The sequence below is a fragment of the Semicossyphus pulcher genome, unplaced genomic scaffold, assembly GCF_022749685.1.
Source record: "Semicossyphus pulcher isolate SPU_LCO1_2020_fin unplaced genomic scaffold, fSemPul1.0.p SCAF_11, whole genome shotgun sequence".
Classification (NCBI taxonomy): Eukaryota; Metazoa; Chordata; class Actinopteri; order Labriformes; family Labridae; genus Semicossyphus; species Semicossyphus pulcher.
Genome location: NW_027211615.1, coordinates 18,443,855 through 18,463,453, shown reverse-complemented (window position 1 = coordinate 18,463,453; position 19,599 = coordinate 18,443,855). Strand labels below are relative to the sequence as shown.

Sequence of the window (19,599 nt, the reverse complement as noted above, 5' to 3'; positions counted from 1 at the left end):
CAAGAATCCCTCTGCGTTTTTGTAGAGTGTGTTCACCCCGAAGCCTCAAATTAAAACCGGCCTTGGCTTTGGCTTTGGGTTGTGTTTTTTTGCTCACACAGCTCACATTTTGTCACGTTGTTTGTGCGCTGTGGAGCGTCAGCACAGATATTTTCGGTTTGTGTGGAGGAGTCTACCCGTAGCAGAGCAAACAAGACCCGACGATGGTAGAATGTTGTGTTTGCTGAGCCCATCACCTTTCAGCAAGCATTTGCACCTCTTCTTCTTCACTGACAACCTGATGATGTATCTGTGGGAGTTTAATTTGCTACTGGATGGCCTGCTGATGCATCCGGCTATTATGCATGTCATGGACTGGCAACATCTGGACCCTCGACTGAAGTTACACGACATCCACTTCCTCTCTCCCCGGCTCAACTGTGCACCTTTGAATATCACAAAATGCCCTGGAGTCATTTAAAAAGTCAGCCAGTAATACTGCTAAAGGAGATTAAAATGCCATAATGCTGGAATGACTGTTTGACCTTTTGCTATTTCAGTGATGCAGCGTATGTTCATCCCCCTGATTACACATGTCAGCTAGTGATGAAATGTAGAAACCTCAAGACTGTTTCCCTGCCATGTCTTCATTATGACAAAGCATCCTGTGACAACATCACAAGCCACAAGTTTAGTTTAATATTTGCCATTAGCATTACCCAGAACCTGAAACTGCTGTACTTTTTGTACATATCTGATTACAGTATCCTGCAGAAATTAAATATAATCCTACTATTCATCACTGCATAATGAAGCTATTCTTTTTTATCATTACAGTGAAAAACCAACATTTCTCAGACACGCTGATACATTCATGGAAGAAAATCCAAAACCTTTTCACCCTCAGTGCCCACAGAGAAAAATGTTCTCCTTCCTCTAATCTAAAAAGTTGTACTTATGGCAATATACAGAAAATTAATTTGTATGACTTGTCTCATTAATCTGCACCGAGTAATTTGGTATTCCATTAAAGCCCAGGCTTATTTTCATGGTAATACTTTATACCACATTAATATCTATGCAAATACTTTTGATTCCCATGAGCGTACAGCTACAGATCATTACATTTGCAGATGTTGTGTGTCTTTTATATGAAGATGAATCATGAAGGAGCAGTTGTGTGAAAAATGTAATCCATAAAGTATGGTATGGCAGAGGAGGAGTAATGTAATAAAAGCCAGACGGACACAGTGTTCCAGGTCAGAGATAAAGTCTGCCCAGCTTTGGACCAGAGAGCAGCATGAGTCACCGGAACAGAGCAGATTGCTACCTTGCAAAATTCATTAAGACAAATGTACGGTATATGGATTTCCTCTGGAAGAAAAAAAACCCCTGGCAGCTGCAGAACAGCACCCCAGTGAATCCTTAAGTAGCTTTCCATACACCTTTGGAATGACAGCGTCCTTTTTGCAGCTCTGAAGAGAAATGATGCTCTTCTGAATGTAATGGATTCATTTAAAAACCTATTTTTTTATGTTTTGGAACCATTCTAATATGACTATTGCTAAAACTATTCTACCACTGGTACTAAACAACTCATTTTTAAACATGTAGTTTAATTCAAAAGAAGTCTGCCCGGTTAAATATACTGTAAAATGAGTGTTGTCTGTGTGGAGACAGAATGCTGAACAAAAATGCAAATGTAGCTGTTTAAAATGCAGGCTAAACTGCTATTTAATCCAGCACTAGCAGTATCATGTATTGTCCTGATGCAGTGGCGCCCCCGTGCGGTTATGAGGTGGAAATGCACTTATAAACACTGAGTTATATTATTAGGAATTACAGTTACGGTATTTTCATAACTTTATTAAATCTCTGTTATTAAAATTCGGCATTAATGCTACTGTTGCTGAATAGCTTATCATAGACACTTTTACATAATAAAGTGGCTTATTCTTAGCTTGTCAATTATAAGTTGAATTTCAAATGAAATTTACAGCAATAACAGTAATGTTTGAAGTGCAGCATTTACTACTCAACGGCTGTTAAGTTTATCGTTGAATAGACCATATTTTGGAGATAAGTAAGAGAAATACAAAATATAACGTTTAAAGAAATATCTCCGGTAACGGACTACTGATCCAGGAACAGCCATTGTATTCGGTAGTTTAACATTTAAATGCCAGCATAAACGAAGGACTGATCCCAAATCAGCTCGCTCGGCACCGGAAGTCGGTTGAAGCCGTTTTCAGGAATGATTTCTATTCTACAGGAAAATACCTTCCGCTGTTGAGAGCATTTGTGTGGGGCTGCCATTTTACCGAGCTTACGGTAAGAAAACTTGCTTCGTGTTGTCGTGCAGTTAACTGGCTGCTCTACGTTCAGTCATACATTGTGTGCACTGTGCTGTTGATTGAATTTATATTATTACATTTCCAACGAGTGTGTTTCGAGTTGACGGCTAATGTTAGCTAGCCTAGCTTGTTTAGCATTGTGTGTATGTGATGCTACTGGTAGCAGATACTGAGCGTAACAGTGAACATTATCAAGAAAAGACAAATTATAAACATTGCTTTAAAGTATATGTCAGAGAGATATTGTAAAATATACTACCTCTACACGCATTTCGATTAATATTAGCAGCCCTTTCAGCAAGGCAATTCACTACCTGGCAACTATTGCATTTAGCTTACATGAAACGTTCACTGCTCCAAAAGTACCCCCAGTAGTGATGATACCTGACAGGCATGGGCTTAACAACTGTATTGTCCCGTGGTCCAGCCTAAGAGATTGTGTCTATGTCCATAAATTCAATGAAACAAAACCATTACAAGTCACTGTTTCCCTTTTTTGTCTCAGCAGCACAAATGAATCATGGAGGTCAAAGTAGTGAAGCTGACCTCTAAGTCCCACCATGAAAACATCCTGTCCTCTCTGCATCAGCTCCTGCTGCAGGGACATCTTAGTGATGTCACAGTGCAGGTGAACTACCAGGGAGACATGCAGGAGTTTCAGGCCCACCAGGTGATGCTCGCAGCATCCAGTGGCTACTTCAAGAAGATCCTTCTCTCTGAGGATGCTACCAGAGACAAAGTACTACTCTCAAATATGCACTCCAATGATTTCTACAAGTTTTTGGAATTTGTCTACACTGGAAAAGTTGAAATTGCCAGAGACAAGATAAGTGATGTTCAAGCAGCGGCAGACTTTTTAGACTGTGAGGATCTGTCAGAGGTTTGTGGTGAAGCCATCAGTGCTGGAGTAATGCACAAACACCCAAAGAAAAAACAGAAAGTTATTGACAAAGACGACTTGGATGGTACTAAGAAAGCAAAAAATACCACAATGAAAAAGCAGCCTCAAAACTTACCCCGTAAGCGCCGGCTCCCTCCTCAGAGCTCTGAGATAAATGTCATTTCAAAAAGACTTAAGGCAAAAAACATAGCCAAGGATAAGAACACACAAGGACAGCGAAAACTGAGGCTGGCTGGCCGTAAAGTCCTTCTGCGTCGTTTAACTACTAAAAGAGAAGCTACCAAGAACGAAAACCAAGTTAGAAATAAATGCACAGAGGAGCATGAAGATGAGACTGGTGCAGAGGAAACAGCAGAGGATCAGCCAGAGAAAGGAGAGGAGTCATGGACGGAAATGCCGGGCTGTGATGACGATGATTCTGAATATGAGGAAGATGAGCAGAGTAGTGGTGCTGAAGACAGCATGTTTTATGTGGGGGAGGAAGAGGATGAGGACGGAGAGTCCAAGGAGCCATTAAAAAGAACATCCAAGGCCCAGTTCCAGTGCGACAAGTGCCAGCGGACTTTCCACTACGAGAGAAGCTACTTGAAACACATTAGGTAAGACATTGTGCTGCTGGGTTTCATTTTTTGCTTGTATTTTCAATATTATCCATCTTGGTCTTATAGTAGTGCAACAGTGAATTACATATTTCATGGCAAATTCACACATAAAGTTGGAGCCACAAAAGATGATCATCCGTTCATCTGATAGCAAAGATAAATACATTTGTGTTTTGACGTTGCTCTAACCTCTTACTGCTCTCTTGACCAGTGCGTACCACGGAGTGCAAGCAGATGTTATCTACCGCTGTGAGACCTGCCAGCAGACCTTTGCTAACCGCAGCAACCTGAAGATCCATGAAAAGCATGTGCACAGTAATGAGAGGCTCTTTGCTTGCGAATCCTGCTCAAAAACTTTTAAACGAAAGAAGGATGTTGTCCGCCATCAAAGACAGGTGAGGATGAATAACATGCCAAACAATTCTTGTGTATAAACATCATATATGCGTGCAACTAGAGTCACATTTATAATTTTTGTCTCGGATCACTGCTCCTTCTTAGGTACATGAGCGTAACAATCTGCGACATGTCTGCCCTGACTGTGGGAAGGCGCTCAGCTCCAAAACAGCCCTGTTGTTGCATGAGAGGACACACACAGGTGCAAAGCCTTTTGAGTGCACTGACTGTGGGGCAAGATTTACCCAGAACTCGGCCCTCAAGATGCACCGCAGGTACAGAACTCACTGATTATGGCTGGTCTAGTCTTACACTAATACTTTAACATAAGAGTCTAATATTGTTTGTAAATGTATGATAAAGATGAGGGTTTAATTTGTCTGTTTAGGACACACACAGGAGAGAAGCCATTTGCGTGTGACGAGTGTGATTCCAGGTTCACCCAAAAGCACATGTTGGCCTATCATAAGAGATCACACACAGGTGAGAGTCAGTATATTAAATCAGTATAAAAAATTAAGATTTCTGCATTTTCCAGCTTTAGTTTGGAGAGTCTGGACTAAATAATCCTGTTAAAAAGGTTATACAAATTTCCCCTAAAGCCAGCCCTTATTCAGGAAAGGCTAGAATCGACATGTACCAGGCCAATAGTGGGAAAATAAAGGTTATTATTTTGCTTTTCCTTCTCCTGTTAGGAGAGAAACCGTTCATGTGTGAGGCCTGTGGGAAGAGCTTTGCATCGAAAGAATACCTGAGACACCACTCAAACATCCACACTGGGTCTAAGCCATACAAGTGTGAGAAGTGCGGCAGAGGCTTCGCTCAGAGGAATTCCCTCCACCAGCATTTAAAAATACACACAGGTAATTGTTTAAATTCGAGACATTTCAAAAAATCATAATCTATTTTTACACCTTTGTGTTGTCTACCATGTTTGTCTCCAATTCTGTTGATTGTCAGGTGAGCGTCCGTACAGCTGTAAAGACTGTGACAAGCATTTCACCCAGCTCAACGCCCTGCAGAGGCACCAGCGTATTCACACAGGAGAGAAGCCCTACATGTGTGGCCTTTGTAAACGCACCTTTACAGACAAGTCCACTCTTCGTAGGCACACTATGGTGAGCAGCATTTAAGATATTGTGATCATCAGAAAGTGTATTTTTAACCAAGTGGACACAGTGTTGTTGATTAGCATTCTGCTAGGACCAAAGCATTGTTCAGGGATAAGGATTTGTACAGTGGCTAGAAATGCATGTTTATTACCTGATATGCTGTAAATAACATGATCTCTTTGATCTTTCAGATTCATGATGCCGATGCTCCATGGAAAAACTACCTTGTGGTGCTGGAGGGAAATGTGGAGGAAAAGAAAACTAAAACTTCCACAAAAGAAAAGGCAGAAAAAGCAGGAGCAGGGGAGAAGAAGAGCTTAGCTAGAAAAGACAGCGGTGCTGCTACTTCTGCTGCTGCTGCTAGTACTGCTGACAGTCCTGGTAATATCCACACCGACTCCATCGTGCTGCCGACTGAACCCGTCACCTTCCCGTCTGAATGGACCGCTCATGGGGCCATCACTCTGGTCAGACACGGCGCTATCACTGTCATCCACACTGAGATGACACCTGGGACTCAGATCCAGCCTATTGTGACCGCTGACAGCACGGGGGCCAGTGTCATCTCCTTAGACGGATCAGCCATCTCTGTCCCCTTCTCTATACCCGTGTCCATGGCTCACACTATCCCACTGTGCTCTGAAGCCTCCGCCTCCTCTCTGTCGGCACCCAGCCTAATGGTTCCTGTTTCTGAGAGCGCTTTAGCATCAGTCACAGAGATCCAAACTGTCCCGACGTCATCAGTCCTGGAAGCTGCTGCCTCACAGACCATTTTGGCTCCAGAGCAGAAGACTTGCGAGATGGAAGTTTCGCACCCTGATATTCAGACTGTGATTATCACTGAGAATTTTGCCGGGAAAGAACAATCAGCTACTGTCCTAAAGGAGGGACAGCTGAGGACAGACGATCAGACATCTGCTGAACCTAAAGAGACACCAGCTAAAGATGCTATGTAGTGCATGAGTTTAAAGAATTTTATTTGGCTTTAGGGAATTTAAAATCACATTTCAATACCTCTTTCCATGACGATTATGTGTGTAGTTCAGCATTAGCATGTCTGACCATGCGGTGTTCATCATCAAGAGCTGAAGTCCAGTATTTTGTTAACAGACTTGAATATGTTCAATGTTTGTTTCACTCTTTTGGAATATCAAAGTAATGATTAAAAACGACAAGAATCACCGAGAGTTAAGGCACATTTTTTAAAGATATAACTACGGCTAAGTAAAATTAACTTATGAAGAATATTATACATATATAGGGTAAAAATGGAGGGGATTGTAAACACATTATATATAAGTTCAAACATTACGTCAGGTTTTACCACAATTAATATTAGACATCTGTCTCTGTTACATCATGTGTTGCAGAAGTTACAACTTTGGTTTTCACTTCGATGTTCTGGGAAACTTGTCAGAAGTCCTTGGCAGCTGCACAACAGCACCCCTGTGAATCCTCAAGTAGCTCTCCACACACCTCTGGAATACTTTCTGCGACTCCGCTGATGAATTATGGTCGTCTAAATGTAAATGAAGTGGCTTAAATCCTTCAAAGTTCTGGCACTTTCCTCTAGCTGGAACCATTTCTATATAAACACAGCTGTTTCTTAAACTGTTTATGTTCAGCAGGTTCCTGTGTAATCCTTGAGGATTTACAAGCCTGAACACCAATAAGAAGACTTCTACTTTTTCTCAAGGTTAGAAAGACGAGCTCTGAAGTTTTTAATGTTTAAATGAGCTGGTGTCTGATGTAAAGAGAAAAGTAACATTAGTTGTATTTATGGCGACTGTTCACAATATTTTAACTGGTTACCATCAAATCTATCAAGTCAATCTGGACACGTGCTAGGAAGGAAAACTTGTACTTTAGTTTGTAGAGGCATGCGGGCACGATGAAGGACATGCACACAGAACATAGTGTAGACATTTGATGAGTGTTGTGCAGGGACATAGGGCAGTATGTCAGAGCTAGGTCAAAAACACTAACGGACAATAATGTTATTTTATTCATTTAGAAATTTACCGCGCCAACACAAATCCATCTATCAATCCATCTATCAGTCATGTTTTACTAAGTAGTATTAGAGTCTGAAAAGGCAGCAGCCATACAGCAGCAGCACTTGAAGGAATGTTTTCGATTAATAAATGAATACTTAAATTTATCAGTTCAAACAACAGCAACAAATATTGTATTCAGCATTTTCATAATAATACTGGTAACTCACAAAATGTAATATTCTCATCTAACATTTAAAGAGGGGGTATTATGCTAGATTTTTTGCCAATATGCCGATATTTTACAACTCATTTAGCCGATTACCGATACCGATATTTTTTTCCTGCACACCTAATTGCAGAGATCATCAACTCTCTTCTGTATTGGAATTAGCGTACAGTATAATGGTGATACTCTTATCACATTTGTTACAACGGTCGGGGTGACGGGTCTTGAGATGGTTAATCAAGTTTGTAGTGTTGAAAGACTTTGCCTTGGCTCCTCCTCGCATCACCGAAGCTGAGCAGTCATTGCAAATAGCAGTTTTGCTATCTATTTCGGACACTTTGAAAAACTTCCACACCACGGACATTTTGGCTTCTGACTCTCTCATGCTGCAGGTAGACACACGTGATGTCATCACGCTGCGCCGTGCAGGTCTTCTTTGCGCCGGGGACATTGCGCCGAGGTCGGGCATTTAATCAAGTATGCAGCAGCCCATTATTTTATCGGTTAATTATATCGGCGGATATCGGCGTATTGATCATTTTTAAGCCAATATAGGCTGATACCGATAACGTGCAGATAATATCGTGCATCCCTAATTAAGACATATATATAATGTTACAATGTTGGATGTCCAGACTAAATGTGGGTGACATTTCAAATCTGTAAAAGTACGTTGGAGTAATCCCCAGGCTTCTCAGCTCAGTCTGCAGGCTGCTGTGGAGCCAAGTTTCACAGTTTTTTCTACATGCTGCACACAGCCTCAGCGTGTGATCCCACCTGGGGAAGCGGCCGCACTGCACTGTCACTCCAAAGTTGTAGAAAACATGGCTGCTCTAGGGTCGGTTATTTGGCCTTATATGTACGAGCCAGAATCGCCAGGTGGTATCGAAATGGTAAGATGAAATCTTGACAACGACTTGACTACAAGCTCGTGCAAGAAGGCAGCCTGAGGTGAATGACGGTGAATGTCGATTTGTTGATTTCAGCTAAAGCAAGGTTCTGCGTAGAAACCTGCAGCTGTTCTGAATGGCCCATTTCAGAGGCGACCTTTTTAAAAATGTCATTCTGGAAAAACACGGAATTATGCAGATGCAGTGTTCAATTTTTCACTGTGAACAATAAACACCCAAAAATGTGAAACTCATCAAAATATGAGAATATCCATTCAAAAGATATGGCCCCTTTTAAAGGGACAGATCTGACTGAGTCGCTTCAGGCAGAGGCTGAGTTTTTTTAAAACTGTAAATTATGCTAAGCTACTTCACAGGTATCACAGAGTGAAATATGAAGCTTGAAATTAGCATAATACCCCTTTTTAAAAAAAGCTACGTTTTAAATACGTATATTGTTTTTGCACCACTAGAATATTCCCTGAACTCTTAAGTCCTCCATGATGAACAGACAAAATCAGAATGCTGCAAATTTCGCTCATCAGACTCAAAGTACAAAATGTGATAGGTTTGAGTTGTCACATTTAAAATCTATCGTGTAGTGCAGACCTTGAAATTAGCTGTAGAGTTTCTATCACTGTTGAAACATTGTCACAATACTACAAGTTTCGGTTTACAACATGAATGCGTTACAACAAATCTGACTGCACTTAGGCAACAGGATTCCAAGTCGAGGAAAAGTTGGATACTGTATCCAAAAGATAATTTAAAGGCAGGGCAGCACAGCTGGGATATAATATCTTTATTATTGTCCCTTTGCAAAAGCATACAGATCATATCCAAGGTCCATAGTCATTCCACCTGGAAGAAGCTGGATACGCAGGGCGACTGACCCTATAGTAAAAACTTTGGTCTGGCTCACACTAGTGAATGTAACACAACACTAATCTACACACAATGACATGCTAAGCAACCGGCCATTGGAAAGGAGCACTGCAGGAGTAGACCCTCCATGATAAGTTCACATCACAACACGGTACGAGATGAGTGACTATGATGCACATTAGCCCCAAGATTAGTCCCTGGACATGAGGAAGAAGGGTTTCCTCATCAGTGCTCTTGATTCAAAGTACGTTTTTTACAGGCAAACTATAAACCTAGCTTAGACATTCAAACATTCAAAGTATTATTACATCAACGAATCCTAAAGCAATAATAAAGAATCCAAAATTAATGTTAATTGAAGGTTTTGATTATTTACGAATGTTTAACAGTCTACACTTGGTGCATATCATTGCCCTTCTTCCAGAAGAGTCTCTCCTCGCAGTGACAAAACGCAAACAAAATCCTTTTTTGTAGCTCTGACGATGTTAGAAGTACAATCATGGCAATAATTTAATCCCTTTTCTTTTAATCTAACAAATAAAAAGTACATTCTGAAAATCCATACACACTGTGATAATGTTATGTACATCAAACTGAATCAGTTAAATAAGCTGTTTAAATACATAATAAACTAGATTAAAAAAAAACAAGCTGCATCTGACTAGGAAACGATAATCGTACAAAACATGCAATGCTTGTTGTCAATACTAACATCGGTTTTAATACAATTGATCACTCTGAAATCCCCCGGGACAGATTCCAGCAGAAGACGTATGCAGCAATCCTCTAGACAAGAGGTGAGGGCGAGAGGATTAACATTCTGACTAGATTCAGATTTGCTCGTGAAGAAAGCAAAGATAGTACTCGGACAGTGTAGCAGTGAGCAGTGGGAAATTCAAAATCATCAGCGGACGCTCCTCTCCAGATGCTATACACAGTGCGGCGAGTGAAAGAGTGTGCGTTTGTGTGTGTCTGTGTGTGTGTGAAAGCATGCGTGATGGATTTGTCCCTCCGTGCTGCAGTTCTACCCCCAGGTTTTTCCTTCATTTCAGATCCCCTTCATCGCCCTGGATGGTCTTTTTGATGCGCAGCAGGAGGGTTGTGTGCCACTGGTCCAGGCGTGAGATCGAGTCGAACTCTTTTACCTGCAGGCGGGAGAGAAGGACACAGAGATTTCAACTATATAAGGAGCACAGTTGGAGGGTTTTGCTCATTTAGTGTGATTTGTTATACATTTCTGGGTATTTGTAGATAAAATGACGCTGTAAAAGCTTCGTTTCAGTTCATTGTATAAAGCTATGGTTCTCAACTGGTGGGTCGGGACCCAAAAGTTAGTCATGGAGCTGTTTTCAGTCGGTTGCTGATGTGTGCTTGAAAAATAAAAATTTGTGGGAAAAAGTTGTTGCTGCGCTTTTATTTTGAAGGACATGGGTTTCCTATGACGTGCATGCAGTAGTGTAGTTAAGTCACACTCCATGTATTCACTGATTGGGTAATATATAACTACAGTTACCGTACAATTTGGTGACGCACTTTTAATACATTTTTTTCTTCATGTAAAAAAGTGTGCTGCATCCAACTAACTTCATTGTTGCTAACGCTTTGTCACGGACATGCACCGCCATTGCAGCCGCCACCCTCGTAACAATCAACGTTACCGTAGGCTACCAGCTACCGCTAGCTACAGCACCCGTAGCTAGCAGGATTGCAAACTCAAAATGGGGAAAACAGATGGTAGGCTGTCATTTGTGTGTGTTTTAAATAAAAATACATTTTCAATGTAAAATTAATAAATAGCTATAGAAAACCTTAACCCCTCTGGGATGCCCCACAAAAACAGACTGCGTCTTATATTCTGGATTTTATGGTATATTTACATTCTTGAAACTTGATGAGCCAGACAGTAGTTGCATTTATGTTGCAGTTTTTAGCATATTTCTGTACAGGGAATATTTTGCTCTTATGCACTGCCACCATTTTGGTCGACTATTATACTGTTGTCTTTTGTGATGTTGACATACTGTGTTTTGTTCGGTCTCAGGTCCAAACTGCACCATTTTTCATAGAAATTTTGGGACGTGGTGGGTCCTGAGGCGAGACCAGTTGAGAACCACTATACAGTATAAACTAACACACTTGTAACAATTGTAATCCAATCCTGTACAATGACACAGAACTGCATGTAACATACTGTCGACGAGGACTCTCCCCGTTCTGACTTTGAGATAACTTTGAAAAACTTTAAGGTGTTCCAACTATATATTGTTCCTCCATCAGACTGCACATACACAGTCCTGCGAGACTGAATGGATACCGGAGATCCAGCCTTCGTCTTTCTTGAACACACAAGAGATCCAACAAAACTACAAGAGCTGCAGCAGTGGGACTCCTCTGCTCACCACAAGCCTTATTTTAAAACATGAGAAATTTCTCAGGGTATTCAATACATACTGCCTCTGTGAAAGCCTCGCTGTTCTGTTCCTCATGAGCTTCAAGAAGTTTCTGTAAAGGCAAAAAAAAAAAGATGTAGGTTACTCACAGAAATTGGAAAAGTAAGCCATCAGATTCCTCAGAGCTCTGAGCGTCGAGTTACCTTCAACAGTTTGCATTCTCGAGAGTCTGAGAAAGCCGGGAACATCTCCTCATATTTTTCAACAGCAATCTGTGGAGACACAGAGTGTTAGATTACAAAACAACCCCCCGTCACACATCTCTGAGACTGAACCACAAAGGTATAAATTCACCTTAGCGTTGAGCTCGTCGACAATGAAATGACAGAGGGAGGCTTTGAAGAAATACTCTTTGGCGCTATATTTCAGCAGCGGGTTGTCCATGGTGTTGGCTCCGACCTAATAAACATCCAAATTATACAAAGTTATTACAAATGAAAGTAGAAATGTAAAAAACATCAGGTCAGTGTGGATAGAGAAGCATGAGGCACAAAAACAAGTAGTACCCACCTGCTCATAGATCTCGATAGCCTTCTGGTACTGCTCCAACTGAGCACAGTAAGCCCCCACCTTCAGCAGGCACTTGTTGGCAGAACTGGAAACACAAAAGGAGCCCACCGCAGTTAATATCTAGGTCAAAACCTAGTATGTGGCTGACCGCATCAGGTCAATGTGTTCTTTTGTGGGCAATGTGTTACAAGGACTGTCCTTTTGAGGCCGATGACAACGTGTTTGAAGCAGGTGTGCGTTGCGGACGTAGGTGAGGAGAGAGCAGCGGAGGAGCAGCCCCGCCTACTCCCCGAACAATGTATCCAGAGCCGTACAGACAGAGAGTCGCGTCAGTGGAGGTCCAATATGCTCCATGATCCGCTATTGCAGTGTCGCAACTCTCTCTCTACGGCTGTTAAAGTACCGTCACTCACTCACTCACTCACTCAGTTACTCAGTCAGTCACATACAGACCCATGTGTAGGGCAGACCCCGACGGTCAGCCAAAAATTAAGAGAACACCGCAAAAAAAGTTCTTCTCTGGTTCTTCTATTTATAGGTTTGTGTTTGTGTAAAACTTTTGCTTTATTATAAACAACATTTCTTTCTACTTCCACATAAAGTATTCTCATTTACGTCTTTTATTTGCCGAAAATGATGACTGGTTAAGATAATAAAAAGATGCGAAAAATGTTTTTCAGACCTCGAATAAAGCAAAGAAAACAAGTTCATATTCATTTTTAAACACCAAAATACCACTATTTTAACTCAGGGAGAGTTCACAGATCAATATTTACAGGAATAACCTGGTTTTCAATTACAGCTTTCATACGTCTTGGAGGACTTTCACATTGCTGTTGGGTGACACTATGACACTCTTTGCGTAAACATTCAAGCAGCTCGTCTTTGTTTGATGGCTTGTAAACATTTATCTTCCTCTTGATCACATTCATGAGGTTTTTAATGTGGATCAAATCTATATTGCCATGACATGAAGAGAGAGATGCTGATTTAAGGACAGTTTGGAGTTTTTTTCCAGAGCTGTATAATATAAATATGTGATATCAATTGATCCAATACTTCAAAAGTTTATAGTGTGCAAGTTTGTAATGTTACACTCTGAAAGAAAGCAGGTCTAATGGAACTGAGGACATTTGACTTGTCATGGTTGGAAAAAAAAGCACAGGTGTAGCTTTAACTAGTTTTAATTAGTTAAAACCGAAGCCACCGCTGTTAATTTAATTAGCCATCATTAATATTATCATCTGCAAATGTGCTTCTTTTTCTGTGACATGTCAAAATGTCTCCTATAAAAAAAGCCCCACCGTTGTTTTCATATTAGCTCCTTAGCTCAGTCTTGAAAGCACAAAGTACAGAAATCTACAAGCAGCGTAATTTGAAATCAATGCAAATGTATGTACAAATTATGACGTGTTTTTACATTAAAAGAGGGCACTTGAATCAATCAAAAAACTCAAGGCTGAAGACTCACCTGTTAACAGCTGCCTTCTATTTAATTATTTTAATACATTTATTTTAACTAATAAAAATAATTTAACTATTCATCACTGCGCTGTAACTTTTATTCTTATATTTTATAACTGTCTTATATATTTAAGCTTCTGTTTTATCTTCCCTTTGCTTTTTAATGTGTTTCTTTTGCCCTTTGTCAGGATGCTTTTGTTGTCTTGTGTAAAGCACTTTAAATTGTCTTGTTGCTGAAATGTCTTGTTGCTGAAATGGGCTGTATAAATAAAGTTGCATTGAAAAAAGACTGCTTATATATACAGTATTATTTTCGAGTAAGGCAAAAGGTGAGAACAGTACCTGTTAGATTCTTCTCCTTTGTAGTAGTCTGCTGCTTGTTCATAATGTGCAATAGCCTTTACAAGAGAAAAACAACAAACACATAAAAATATAGCATTAATAATTATAGTATTAAAAGGCAATATTGTAATATTACCTTTTCAATATCCACCAGTTCTGACTCGTAGATCTCTGCGATATTGATGTGGTGTTTGGCCGCGATGGTGAATCTTCCCTGGAGGAGGTGGAGAAGGGGGAGGAGGAGAAATCATTACTAACTGGATCTATCCACAGACGCCTCTTAAGTCAGTGAAAGCTTTGTGGTACAAGACAGTGCAGGGGGGGGGGGGGGGGGGGGCAAGGCTAAGTAGTAGCCTGTTGCTGCACGTCTACAAGGTTTTAGTTTCTGAATTTAATCCTTTGTTACAAACAGGCAATTTGATCAATGTAACACTGTTACATGAACAAACGTGTGTGCCATGAATATGTTGATATGAGCCAATCACAAGATCCGGAAGAGGGAGGACGCGGAGGGAGAGTCTGCTACATGAATGTGAATGAAGATTTTCATAGACAGACAGAACTGATACTGTGAGGCAATGGGAAAGAGAAGTCACAGCCAAACACGAAAACTGATTGGCCTTATGGATAAGCACATATATGGACACTCTCTATGTGCATCTTACCATGTCTGTGTATATATCGATGGCGGCATTTAAACACTTGATTGCCTCTTTTGACAGCATTAAGGGAAGAGGAGGGAACAGTTAGACATTGTGTTAGTTGGAAAATCTAAACAGACCCTTAAGCACCTCATACTGTGTCAGTCTGCATGCTGTGGTATTAGACAGGGTGAAACAAGGTGAGTAATACAATTAAGGGCTCTCATATGTTGCATGCAGTGAGGAACAAAATTACGAGAAAGAGCCTCCTGAATTTTTTTTACAAAAACAGCTTCCTTTCAGAATCAGGATCAGCTTCATTGGCCAGGTATGTACACATACAAGGAATTTGACTCCGGTTTAACTTTGCTCGCTTTGTACACTTAAACATTAAAAATTAAACTAATATGTACAAGCCTACAATAAACATTAAATATTAAACTAGTATCTACAAGCCTGTGAAAGACAATAGTGCAAATATAACATGAGGTAGATAGTTCCCAGTATGTACAGAAAAAAAACAGTGTGCATAGATTCGTGCCAGATGATATCTACATGAATAAAATGTGTGTCCATACGATGAGATGAACAATAAACAGTGTTGTTTACAGGTGACAGGGTTTTTCCACACTGATTGTTCTGACGCTCTGTGACTGTTATGCATCAGAGTGACAGCCTGTGGGAAGAAACTGTTTTTGCATACAGTGTTCTGTAACGCCTACCAGAGGGAAGAAGTTTAAACAGTTTGTGTCCGGGGTGTGATGGCTAAAACATTATTTAGTTCAATGTAAAATGAGGCCAGAGAGGATGCAAAAAGCACAATAAATCAATTATATAGTTAGATGTCATGCATTCAAGTGCAGCAACATTATTTTTCATCAGTGTCTTAGAGTTTCAACAGCAAACTCTGCTTCAAAGGCTCAAAGATGGAAATTCAGACATTCAGTTGTAAACTGTCCAGCATTTGCTCTCATAAATGACACAATGTAGCCTTGGGAAACCAAAGCTTTTGGTAAAATACTGTGTGATGACATGGCTAAGTTTCTGTAGGAGACCAAACCAGTCCCACTTGTATAGCCTTATTTCTACACTGCAAGGTAGGAATCCTCTAGCTAGTCCACTTCACTACAAACAGTACTCATGAAACACGGTCAGCGACATTTCTTCTAGTCAAGGAGTCTAAATGTAGAGTCAATGTTTCATCACTTAAAAAGGGGAAATAAAAATGCAGGCACTAAAATGAAAGACATTGTAGCAGTCTCACCATTGGGGTCCGACTTCTTGTAAGCATTTCCTGCATCGATAAAGCTGGTGGCACAGTCGTGTTTGTTCTGCAGCTGCAAGTGGAGACGTGCCGCCTTGCAAAATGCGCCTCCAGCGGCTGACAACAGAGGAAAGAAGAGTAGGACATAAACTTTCACGCACACTCTTTACTTTGCATTTAGCTTGCACTCTAATTTATGCACATAATGCCACTTTCTTTTTTTTACTTTCAGCATCTTCACAAGTGCTGTGCTTTGCAGATATACTGCCAAAGAAATCAGGACATCATTTTAAAGCTTCTCAAATGTGTTCAAATGGATAAGTTGGATATCTCTAGTAGAAAACAGCGTAGCACACCGCTCCAGTTCTTGACCATCTTGAACATGTTGGCTGCTCTGCAGTACATCTCACATGCTTCTTCCACTTTGTGATGTCCTCTAGAAAAGAAAGGAAGCATAGTTTCAAACAGGCTCCAATGCATACAAAGGTCAAACTGGTGATGAAATTCATCAACATATTGAAGTTATATCTAATAAATTATGCCTACATGACACCATGGGGTGATGAAATGTATAACGCGCCAAGCTGTTGCATTTCTCAGGCAGATGCAATGCTCAGATTGGCAGACTGGCTTATGTAAATCTCTCATCACAGGCTCTACAGATTTCCCCTCCTCCGTGACAAGAAGTGGACTCCTGGGGGCTCCCTCTAGTTGTAATAATATTCTGGCCATTCAATCATGGCAGAGGATTACTTCACAGCCTGGTCAGCCACAGAATTACCAGTATAAAGCCTGCCAAGAGTTATCACGCTTGAAAATTGCCACCGAGTAACATCTGGGGGTCACATAGGACAGAGCTTTGAAAAAGAGACTGAGTCACACCCGGCTTTTTGTATTTTGTGCCTATTATAACAGAGCTTTCCTTGCCCTTTTATGTATTACATTATAAAAGATTCAAATATAAGATGACATGCATTTAATATATCCAAGCAACACCATATTAATCATCTCCCCAGGGTTACTTGTGTCAAAGAAATTGGTGTAACCTTTGCAATGACAACTGTGAGAAAACGATGGTAGGCATAATGAATAACAGAGAAAGGTGCTGGATAACTGTTTGTCATCATGGAGGTTTTCCTCATCTTTTGACCTCTTAGAAGCATTTGGTTCTTTAGTAAGCAGATTAACTCAGGTGTTAATGAATAGAGTGATAAGAATAAGCACCAATATTGACACGTTATTATTATATTGTGCAAGAGCAATGAATTCACGCTCATTGCCTTGGGGATTATGACGTTGGGTCAGAAGAGAAAGTGTTTGGGTTTTCAGACAGAGGAGGGTTTTTAATAGAAACTGGTGTTCTTTCACTTTACATGGAGATAAAATCAAACATAACCATAATGAAAGCAACTGATTTATGTAACAATAAATGTAACTGATGTAACAATTTAACAATGTATCAACACATGTCATCCTGCACAATGCATATAGAAATAGAAACGGTTACATGTACTGTGTATTCAAAGTAGATATCCTAACCTTTAAAGTTTGTCATGAACAGTTTACTGCGCAGCTTCCAGGATATCATCGTGTTATAGGCTACAGGCATGTTTTTATGAAAGCTAACTAAGCTAACAGTTATACATGAATGATGACACTAAGTACCACATGTCGTCTCCCACTATTTTAATGTCTAAATACTTCTGCATGTAATGCCAGTTACCAGATAACTAAATGTATGTATGCCTTAAGATAAATAGGCTGCGTGCCAACTTTGCTGCTGACAGTTCATCCCTGCTAGCTGTTTGTTCTTTGGTGCAGTGCTGTCTTACCCTCCAAACATCCCTCCCAAAAACGAGCCAGAGGACTTGACTTTTTTGTCAGCGTCGGCCATTAGCTGAATCGCTTCCTTCTCTTTCCCAGAGTTGTCCATTTTTTCGTTTTATTTGGTTCAAACTTGTTATAAAGAAGAAAATACCCGCAGAGGATCCCGCTGTGTACAGTGAGGATTACTGTCGATGGGTTTATTTAGCGTGGGCGTGCACCTGCTACTGGCTTAGCCGAGCACCGTTGAATTGTGGGAGTTTGAGTGCCTTACGAGACAAACACAGTTAGCTTCATGGCGAGATAAACTACAACTCCCGATAAAACGTGACGTTATTTTTGTGTTCCGTATTACGTAATATGTGATGGCAAATTCGCGAAAATACATTTAACGTTCTTTAAGTAACTGTTTCGCACAGACTTTAGTTGAAAAAAATCAGACTCTTTAGAATGTATGCCGTTTTTGCGATTGCTTAGTTTGCCTGAATGGTTTTTTTTTTTTTGTTATTTTCAAACATGGCCGAAATAAATGAATAAAATAATAATAATTAGAACTGTCATTATGTTTTACACTGAGACACATCACGTTTTATTTGTACTTTACAGTTTAGATAAAATACAATAACATTGTTATGACAAACCTTAATATATAACAAACTCATTGTACTTCATTTTTCGGCACGGCAGATGGCGCTAACACATTACAACTGACTCAGCATCTTCATGTCTTGCCCCTCAAGTACCAGTGTGTATTGGTTTTGCGAAATAGACTTTTGTCAACAATTGAGGGTTTTTATTTATATGCATATAATGCACATTTAGAATTGCGTTAAAAAGAAAAACACAGGTGTAATTAATTAAGATTCATGAAAATTATTAAAGCTACAGTAAGGAGTTTCTCTTTGGTTATGAAACAGACTGAATTAATTCTGTTTACTCAATATGAGCCACCAAAAACCATGAAAAACCAACACTTAAGCATGTACAGGACAAAATTAGCTGAGATAAGAGGTACGGCTTTGTCCACAGGGGGCGCCAAAATCAACACAAACAGAAAGTTCCTCAGCAGCTTTAAGTACTGTACATTTTTAAGGTGATTTCACATTTATTTATTGATATTTATATCAATTTATTTTATTTCTAAATATATATATGCCTTTTATAAAATGTAATGTATATTGATAAGAATATTTCTCACGGGGTATAATGTGGATAAAACTATCCTCTTGAACCTGTTCATGCACATGTGCGTATAATACAATTACCTGTGCATAAGCATGCACAATGAGACCCTCGTCCTCCTAGCACTGATGTGTTTAATGAAAAGCAGCTTTTTATTGTTTTTAACCACACCTGTACTTTTTTTCTGCTGTAACATGTAAAATATATGCAATTAAAAAAGTCTATCCCAGTTAACCTAAACCAGAAAAAGGGCGCAATAATATAAACATATCTTCTCCAACCCGATACCTGTCATATGTGTGGTTTTTTGTCCTAAGTATACAGTGTACTAGCCAAATCAGTTTCAAGGTGCATCCTGATAACTACTGCTCAAGGCAATCACCATTACATAAGAAAACCCATATTATCAGTGGCACCACTACTGAGCGTGCATGTGTTCTTAATAATCATTAAGTAATGTCTAGACTGCAGAGCCTGCAGCATTACATCAGTGTAGGCTATGATTGTGCATCTGAGCTGAATTAAATACCTCTATACTTTTACCTCATATTATCTGACAGCCTTGTGTTAGATGTTCACA

General features: G+C 40.0%; 2 protein-coding genes across 2 annotated transcripts; one reads left to right on the top strand and one right to left on the bottom strand.

Moving 5' to 3' along the window:
• Positions 1 to 2,271: 2,271 nt before the first annotated feature.
• gzf1 (GDNF-inducible zinc finger protein 1) lies at positions 2,272 to 6,525 on the top strand. Its single transcript, XM_069657150.1, has 8 exons — positions 2,272 to 2,310; positions 2,839 to 3,833; positions 4,048 to 4,231; positions 4,338 to 4,507; positions 4,621 to 4,715; positions 4,928 to 5,095; positions 5,193 to 5,350; positions 5,536 to 6,525. Exons 2-8 carry the CDS (start codon positions 2,854 to 2,856, stop codon positions 6,298 to 6,300), a joined length of 2,520 nt encoding a protein of 839 aa, XP_069513251.1. The 5' UTR covers positions 2,272 to 2,310; positions 2,839 to 2,853; the 3' UTR covers positions 6,301 to 6,525.
• Positions 6,526 to 9,257: 2,732 nt separating this feature from the next.
• Positions 9,258 to 18,030, bottom strand: napbb (N-ethylmaleimide-sensitive factor attachment protein, beta b). Its single transcript, XM_069686587.1, has 11 exons — positions 17,846 to 18,030; positions 16,370 to 16,449; positions 16,014 to 16,130; positions 14,774 to 14,820; positions 14,245 to 14,322; positions 14,109 to 14,164; positions 12,303 to 12,387; positions 12,087 to 12,191; positions 11,936 to 12,004; positions 11,794 to 11,844; positions 9,258 to 10,487 (listed from the first exon to the last, which is right to left on the bottom strand). Exons 1-11 carry the CDS (start codon positions 17,944 to 17,946, stop codon positions 10,386 to 10,388), a joined length of 891 nt encoding a protein of 296 aa, XP_069542688.1. The 5' UTR covers positions 17,947 to 18,030; the 3' UTR covers positions 9,258 to 10,385.
• Positions 18,031 to 19,599: the final 1,569 nt, after the last annotated feature.